The 9,236-nt window shown below is 33.8% G+C and overlaps 1 protein-coding gene across 1 annotated transcript in view; it reads left to right on the top strand.

The window, feature by feature from the left end:
* Positions 1–2,331: 2,331 nt before the first annotated feature.
* LOC119632289 (T-box transcription factor TBX6-like) overlaps positions 2,332–9,236 on the top strand; it is a 19,242-nt gene continuing 12,337 nt past the window's right edge. The window contains exon 1 of the mRNA XM_038025121.1: positions 2,332–2,567. Within this exon, the coding sequence (XP_037881049.1) occupies positions 2,438–2,567 (130 nt within the window). The 5' untranslated portion in view covers positions 2,332–2,437. The remainder of the gene's footprint in view (positions 2,568–9,236) is intronic.

The following is a 9,236-nucleotide window of genomic DNA, read 5'->3' on the forward strand; positions in this document are numbered from 1 at the left end:
ATGAATGGAAGAATTGTACCATATCCCGTATGATGGCTGAAAAAATTGAGGGGAAAACAAACAAAAATAAATAAAAAATAAAATGAATTTTCTTCTGACCGCCAATTAAACTCTCGAAGGAATTATTTTATTTTCGATACGTATTCGTTCTACAAAAATTATGTTTCTTGTCACCTTATGGTTGGTTCTGCAATTATATTATATGCGATGCTATACAATGTACTTTTCTTTTACTTTACTCAAAGTATGATTTTCAAGATTATTTTCGAATGTTGATCTATAGCAATATTTAGCAATTTTAGGCTGACGGGAAGAAGCCAATTGAAACTGATCCTTATCTGTTATACACTTATGCGAAAATGAAAGAAAGAAAACCCCTTCTACGAGAAGCTTCTAACGAGATGAGGCATTATATTTATATAATTTCATTTGCTTTGCTAAGGCGGTCCTATGCATACGATAGATGGTTTTTACTTTAAAGCATAAAAATGCAATGAAAAGAAAAAACGAAAATTGAAAGAAAACTAAAGCGATAGACAAATGCGACTAACAGCAGCTGATGATGATAAATTTCCTTGAGTGTTAAAAAATTAGTTGAAAAATAAATGAAATGGGAAGGGAAGAAACGGTGGTTTGCAAGCTGCCAGAGACAAAAAGAGAGAGAGAGAAAGAGAGAGAGAGAGAGAGAGAGAGAGAGAGAGAGAGAGAAAGAAAGAGAATGAAAGAAAGAAAGAAAGAGTGAGTGAGAGAGAAACAAAGATTGATAGAAAGGACGCAACATGTAATGTAAAATGTAAAATGTAAAATATCTTGGTCTACAAACTATAATTTACTATTTAAGAAGAATCGATGATGTTAGTGATGATGAATCCATCTGGTGGAAAATATGACAAAACCAATAAAATATATACAGCAATTACAACAACAGCCAGCAGCCATGGTATACCATTTTTATGCCAACAATTGTAGCCCAAAGCTATAGCACACATGCATGCACGCACAAATGTATATATACATTTGCGCATACGTACATATATACAAATTCACATGTTACAATAAAAGACCACCATCATCGAAGGAAATGAGCGAGTGTAGAATACACGCATACTGTGAACATGTGCTAGAGAAAAACACAAAAACAAAAATAAAAAAAAAGAAAAGAGAAGCGAAAGGAAAACAACAGCTCGCTGGTGTTGATACAATTTTACAGTTTACTAAAGCTGGGAAAAATTTGTGGAAACGAGAAACTTAATGAAAAGCAGAGACAATAACACCACTTGGCGTTAAAATGTTAAAATATACGAAAGAGAGAAGGAGGAGCTAAAAAAAAAAAAAAAAAAAAAAACCAAAATAAAAACAAAAAAAATAAACAACGTAAAACGAAAGAAAAAACAGAAGCGTGTTGGAAGTCAACAGCCACAAGCGTCAAGATCAGCACTTTTGCCAACGTGTGAGTGCGATTTTCAAAATGGAGAATTGTTAAGCAATAAGGCAAAGGAGGAGAACCAGGAACCAGTTTCAAGAAAATTTAATTGGAGAGAGAGCCCATAGAGATTCTCCAGACAAGCAAAACATAAGAGAGAAACTGAGATCATCCGTAACAATGAGAAGAGAATGTGTTATGCGTACCGCCCAAAGTGAACCAATCATAAAACTGAAAAGTAAACAGTTTCATAGATGCATTGCATTAAAAAAGAAAAGTCTTATAAGAGTTGTTAAAGTTAGTCAGTGGCATCAGGTAGAAGAAAATGTGCAGAGCTCTGTTAGTTTGACAATCGTTTTCCGATTATTTTTACTCTTTTTCTTTTTCCTCGTTTTTTTTTTTTTTTATTAACATTTACTTTTGTTTTTGTTTTTGTTTTTTTTTTTTTTCAGCCAACCAAAAATATAAATCGATCGATCGTTTATGTGTGAGAGTTGCGCGCGTGTCTGCGTTAAGAATACCACGACGGGGTATAAATTTTGTCATACAAATCAGTGAAAACTTGTTCAGTTATATCAGAAACTTGCTTGAAATAGCACCACGTTTTTAAACAAGGCCATTACACGGGTGCTCTTCATATTTAAATATGCCGACGGCCGTTTTACTCTAACTCATCATACAGATCTATTCGTTAATCGATTGTTATTATTGTTGTTGTGAATGTTGCTTCTCATTACCAAGCAACGATCAACGATCAAAGTGATGCATACTTGAATGGTTAATGTGTTAGAGTTTCTAGGTTGTTTTTTAGTTATTTCTTTTTTTACTTAAAAATTACTTTTAAATAATCATAATGCATATAAGTGAATAATATGTTGGCGAAATTTATTAAAAGTGTTGAAAGTTTAACACTCTTTAGCATGAGACAGTGTTGTGCTGATGTGTAGTTCATTTATTTTATAATAAATTCACTTTGAACTCCCATCACAAGAGTAATTAAGAGTAAGAGTTTTTATGAGTAAAAGAGTTTTGACAAAAATAAAATTTAATGAAATGATTACCATGAATGAATTGGTGGATTTGCGTATGCAACAGCATATCGCTCATGAATTGTATCGGCAACAAATTATGCAACGAATTCCAGGTATATCTTTTAAAAATGTTTTTCTTTGTCTCAATCAATTGCTATAAATTACCACTCAAGGTCTTTCCCAAAGAAAACCAGATATCCGTAAAAATATTAAGCTCTCAATAAGTTCCAGTATAATATAATTTATGTTCATACCCGTTAAGAGTCCAAAAATGTAGCTAAGCTTTAATATATGGATAACCATGAATTATTAATTAATTATATTCGCTTGAGCGGAGCCGAGCAAGCAGAAGATCTCGACCAACTACCCAATGATCGTAAGTTTAATTCTCATGTGCGGTAAAATTTTCAATGGAACTGATAGCCTTAAATGCTAATGCTTTAGAACCTTTATCGTAGGCTAAATTATAATAATAACATTATAATAATGATAATAAGAAATTGGATATGTTAGCGAAAAAGATCGACGCTTATCTGTCTATCCACCATCGCGATCCATTGCAGTATGATGTGCTCACAAAGCACTATCCATCCTGTAAAGCTCGATATTATATATATATTGAAAAACAAATGAGAAATAAGAGCTATAATCGCCTAAAAGCGCTTTGAGTATTTGTTAGCTAAACTCATTTGTCTATTTCCCCTTCTTTCCTGCCTACAAGTAACATAATGTACTACTAACAAAAACTTACAATAGACCGATAGGAAAACTATCCGTATTCTTATCACCTTTTGAACTTGAACGTCCTATCAAGACGGAGATATTCGAATATAATCCTAAAAAGAAATCAATGCGATCAGAACAATTTATAGATATTCGTAGCGAGAATGACAATTTTCTTACCATATTTTCCAATAAGTCGTATTAAATACTGTAAACAACTCCTACCAAGTTCATGTTATCATCTATTTAGAAAAACACTGCTGCAAGACGACTTGAAGTAACCTACTCTTCGTTTGTCTTGCAATCTCAATACTAATCAATCAATGAAACTAATATTATAGTACATATAAACCAAAAATATTAAAACTCCCCGCTTATATAGACTGATCATTAACACTTTAGATCATACTCAGAAAATTCTGAAAACATTCAGAATTTCATTATCATATTATATCTAAGAACACACTTCAGTGAGTACATACAGGCCTCGATTTGCGTCATTAGTTGGGACGGTCGAAATCGGAAGAAATTTTTCTTGACATGTTGTTAGGTTGTTTGGAAAGTCATTTCGCTTCTTTTTTGTGGTCGAAATGAAGGACGATTTTTTTATAATGGGTAAATGTATTGTAATGAACGGTCGAATTCGATAAGTGTATTCTCTCAACGATCTTACGATTACTTATTTATCGGTTTGCATCAAATTAATTCCTCTACTTAGGTCTTCGTCAATTTCAAGTGACCTTCTAGAACGTGATACATCTTATCTATATCAGCGTCGGTTTTCGCACTGGTCTTCTATCCCTACGTCTTTTTCATACACGTTCAATAATTTTTTCTTTGCTTGAATACCATTTTTACTTTATCGATAATAAAAATTCAAAATATGCTGCGTTCGACATTCCATAGCTTATAAGGCACCAAACGAAATCTAGTCTGCAGAATTAGAACAAGGCTTGCTGCATTAGCAGGGTAAAATATACGATGAAAATGCCGCTCAAGCGTCAACTGTTGGGAAAAAGCGAAATTCTGTTTAGAAAAACCTAATATTTTAGCTTCTTTTTTTTTTCTTAACTTTTCTTTATTTTCTTCCTTTGAAAGCATACAAATTGAAAGCCCAGTGGGTATATCATCGGGTATATCTTCCGAAAATTTTTATATTCATACATATATGTATTACAACACTTGGCTTTTTGAGGTTACAAAATGTTGTAGAAAATTAATATTTATTCCATATATTGTGAGCTCTACGACAAACTCGAAATTCGGAATTAGAAGACCTTCACAAAAAAAAGGGAAAATTGGAAAATAAACTTCTTTGTGTTACTATCTAAAAGGCTATAGAATTTATATTGTATGATATGATTCAAACATTTCAGATTATTTTCAGTTCAACTTAAATATGTCTCCAACTTGATGCCTTTTTAAACGGGCACATAAGTTAACCACCAATTTCGAAGTGCTTGAAAATCGCTTTTTTAGAAAATGCACATTTTGCTAAGCCAAATGTGGCGTGAGAGAGTACCGGGATTAAGTAAGAAAAAAACGCTTTTTGCAATATACGGCTATAGTTCGATGAGCGGCCCTTTGGCCCTTTTTAAAAATAATATCAGTTGTTTCTTAAAGATGAAATTTAAGTCATGACACACCAAGACTATACGACATTTACAAATATCCGTTCATTTCAAATATATGATGTGTACATATGGGGAGAAAAATTGTTGGAGTTGTTTTATATTAGTATAGCTTGATTTCGAAGCTGATGAATTAGCCATCTTTCTTCTTCGCTGCTGTGATGTACTCAACCCATTTACTATTATTATAAAAGCTAATTCATCTAGCATTTCCTTCCTAAAGAAAAATCATTTACCTTTGCAATCCACTTTTACAGCAAAATGCTACAAAGCTTTCTCTCAATTAATAAGTTTTTGCGTGATTGTATCGGTTTAGGGGCTCACTCCCAACTCGAATCTGTATTAGTAACGAATGTGCTTCTATCCGCCTCTATACGCCTCTATACATGTTTTTATTGGTTTTCTTTTCTTGTTTTGTTTTCTTGATTAATTGTTTATTACACCCATCATTGATCGATGGATGAGACTTATATTCACTTTGTCAAAACGTTTGCGAGGCCCTGAAGGGAACTTAAGCAACTCCACACAGTGTATATAGCCTTGATCAGCATCAAATTCTCAATTGAATTAATCATGTGCGTTTGTTCGCCGTTATGTGGCCAAAATGAAACTATCAACCTCAAATCTGGCAGAGACATTGTGAGTTCTTGCACACAGGTTATTATTGGAAATGCCCGCCCAAATCGGTCGGAACATATGTCTACACTACTACATAGATTGAAAAGTCTTGTACAAAAAGTTGAACGCATATTCTATGAGTGATGCCATAGTACCAACATAAAAGTGGAAAAAATTGACCAACGCCATCCAATATTATAGTGTTTTAAAAAAAAACATTTTTCTTCAATAGCTTTCAAAACACGCAGAAGCTTCAAAGCTTCAAAATCCCCATAAAGCATATACTTTCTTGAAGAGATTCAAGTTTGGAATACAGCTAAGCATGTCCGTCTATTAGTCCGTCTGGCAAACTGTGTAGTATCTATGGTACATATTGTCCCGTTCGCAAAAAAAAACAAGATGTCGCCTACAAGTCAAAGAACACGCCTGCAACGCCCACACGTCTATAGAACCAAAATTGAGAACGCCTTTGCTCTGCGTGGTTTGTGATCATAAACTAAAGCAGATATACAATAAAAATTTCCACAAAATGACTATATAAAAATATATAAAATGAGCCACGCCCATCGATTATATGGATATTGCTCTTTTTATTATTTGTTTTTTTTTTCTTCTTCTTTCTTCTTTCGAATGTTTAGCACACGATTTATTTTTAAGATTAACAATTAACACTAAGAAGAAATAGCTGTAAATTTTGCAGTTAGCCATGATATCAAAATTAACCTTTTTCACAAAATTTGTATTATAATAACGCAAAAGTTCTAAAATAGTCTCACAATCAGAAAGGAATCCCGGTCTATATATATTGCAGTTAATAAATGCTTTTGTCCGTAAATAAAATAAAGTTATAGCCGAGAGTCGTCATACATAAGACGATTGCACCGTTCAGGCGACGTTTATCTTACAGAAGTTTACAATAAACATTTTTATCGGTTGCAAACATTTGGGTTTAGCCAGTTTAGTTGTTAAGAGTTGATCTTGTGAAACAAGCCAAGCTTCTCAAAGTTCCAGTTAAAACTTCCATAATAACATAAGCCATACAGAGAGATAAATAAGCAAAAAACCCAACATCAAATTTTGTGCTGCAAGAAAATATCTGCCAACAATGAAATGACAAAATTATTTATTGACTTTATTTGATTTATTAATTCATAAGTAACTAACTGTAGAAAACGACGAATTCATTAACGATCATTGTTTACTTTATTTATTCATTAATTTTTTTTTTGCAACTTGTAGACGTAATCTATTCAGCATCCTTATCCACTTTGTAAGAAGTCTAAGCGCTTTTTTCTAATATATCATTGGATGAATTATTCGTACCGTATTTTTTTTTGGAGATGTGTACGTATATTTAAATGATGATTTTTATATTCTCACGCAGCAGAATGAAACCGTCCTACACAGGACTCATCAAATCTGTGGGTTATTCAATGCATAAAATTCAAACGAAATTGTTCCTTGTCCTAAACTTCAAAGATGTACATATAGGGAGCCAGAAAGCAGAAACATACATCTTTGCTTACACGTGTATAGTGAAATTTGGAAATAGTCACGCGATTTGAACTTAAACGTGTTCGCAAACGGTAAAAACTTAAACTTGCTTGCAAAAATGAGGAAAACGAATAAGATAGAAAATGTAAAGGAAAGCTAACTAAACTTTAAAAAAATTCATTTCAAGGCTGCCTTTGACCAGTACTTTGCCTTCTTGATTGATTCCATTCAGTATTTTCTATTACGACTTCAACACATCAATACTATCATCGAGTGCTATACATTTCGATACTTGAACCTTGTCATTAAAGGATGCAACACCTACAGCGCGCAAAAGCGGGCATACTCTAAATCAGCGAAAGATTGGAAGTTAAATTTTTCAAATCCGTCTATCCGTGTCGTTCGCTATCTGCCTCCCTCTTAATCTGCATTCTAAAGAGATTGATGATTTTTTGACAGCTCCTATTGAACGGGGCTGGCCATTAAAAATCCCACTCTGCCGATGTAATTCCGAATCAATTTCCATCACAACGTATCGAAAACTATATCTTGCTCCCATTATAAAGACTTATTTTTTACTTTTTTGATTTTCTTGGTAAAACCATTATGTCGTAATTGCAGAGCTTCTGCAAATTCTAAGCAAAGATCTGAACGAAGTGACTTTTACAGGCCTCTTAAGACAATTCAATAGAAAGCGAAACAAGCGGTATGTGGATGATGGGCACGCAATAAAACTTCCTACCCAAGGTCTTTTGATTTTTACCGTGTCATCGGATAAGTGTGCAATCAGACGTTGTCACGATGGCAGGCAATGCCCTTCCTATTGATTATCTCGCTTTGCTGCAATCTGGCTAATTGGTGGCAGCAGTAATTAGAATCGATCAGTTGAGTATAACATGCACTTCAGTGTCAATCGCATCATATTTAAGGCACAACCTAATGGAGCACAAATCGTGGCTTTGATCGTGGATTTGTAATAATTAAACTTTCTGTTGGGTAGGATCGAACGACATTCTTATATTTTACACACTTTGCAAGGCCAGTGATGAGTTGCTTCAAAAATGGTTCGATTTTGTCGCGTGCCGGACAATTAAGTTCTTCAAATTTCTTTGATTGTGTGTGTGCTTGTGTGTGTTTGTGTATGTGCTTGAGTGTGTGTGTGTGTGTATTCGGCGTTACGTAATTAATTTTCAACTATTTTCTGCTCTATATTTGATTCCTAAGTAAAGTCAGGATTGCTTATGTGTCGGTGTTCGCTGATTTCCGATACGACTTTCGATCGAGTAGACTAGTACTATCGCATTCGACAGAGCCACTACACTGGGTACTACAAGCCTTCTCCCTGAAAGCTTGAGCAGTCTTTTTACCCCTTTCGCTAATGTAATTGGAAAATATAGCGAACCTCTTTAGACATTTCAATAATTTTCACTTTTCCCACGATTCTTGCAATGTAAAAGTATCCTTCAGAATATTGTAGATTGAAGTCGCATACTCCATATTCCATATTCTGTTTAGTTTTACTTACCTCTTAAATACAATCCATTGATATAAAAAATCTCTCAATATTATTTTCCGCATAATATTTTGTAAAAATGTTTAAAGGTTCAAAATTTAATTCCATCCGATCCCAAATTTTACACATTCATTTATTGTATCAAAATATTATTTTTCCAGATTATGGATCTTTTAAAATAGAGCATTATAGGTGGGTTAGGATTCCGATTCGAATATATTTTCAATAGTATTCGTCCTTGGACTAAACACGTCTTTGTACTAAACTTCATCAAAATATCTCAAAAAAAAAAAAAAATTCAACCTGCAGACTGAACGAAAAGCACATATGCACAAGCCGTAAAGGCCCAAAGGAACAGACAAGCTTAAATCAATTTGGAAAATCTGAATCGATTAACGTTAAAATAAAAAATGGGTTATCTCAAGCCCCTGTAGATGCTGCATATAGACAATAGCACAAACTTGATACATACTCACCATAAGTAAGGGCATGGGAAATATACAAATTTCCTAGAATTGCGGCCCATGGCACACGTAACTTTACCATCAAAGCTTAGTGCAATCAAGACCAAAAATTACAAGTTCCGTAGGAAAGTAATGGACATACTGAATGTCATGACCTGTGTCACATATTTTCGCTTTTTTTTTTTTTGCCCCCTGATTATTGGTTTACTTATATGAGTATATATTTTCTTCTTTTTCAGACCCTTTTCCACCCATGCTGCCTATACCAATGCCACGTCATGTTATAATGCCACCCCGCGTCACGTTACCAGGTGTGGAGGTTACATTACAAAATGATGA

The sequence above is a fragment of the Glossina fuscipes genome, unplaced genomic scaffold (genome assembly GCF_014805625.2).
Source record: "Glossina fuscipes isolate IAEA_lab_2018 unplaced genomic scaffold, Yale_Gfus_2 1, whole genome shotgun sequence".
Classification (NCBI taxonomy): domain Eukaryota; kingdom Metazoa; phylum Arthropoda; class Insecta; order Diptera; family Glossinidae; genus Glossina; species Glossina fuscipes.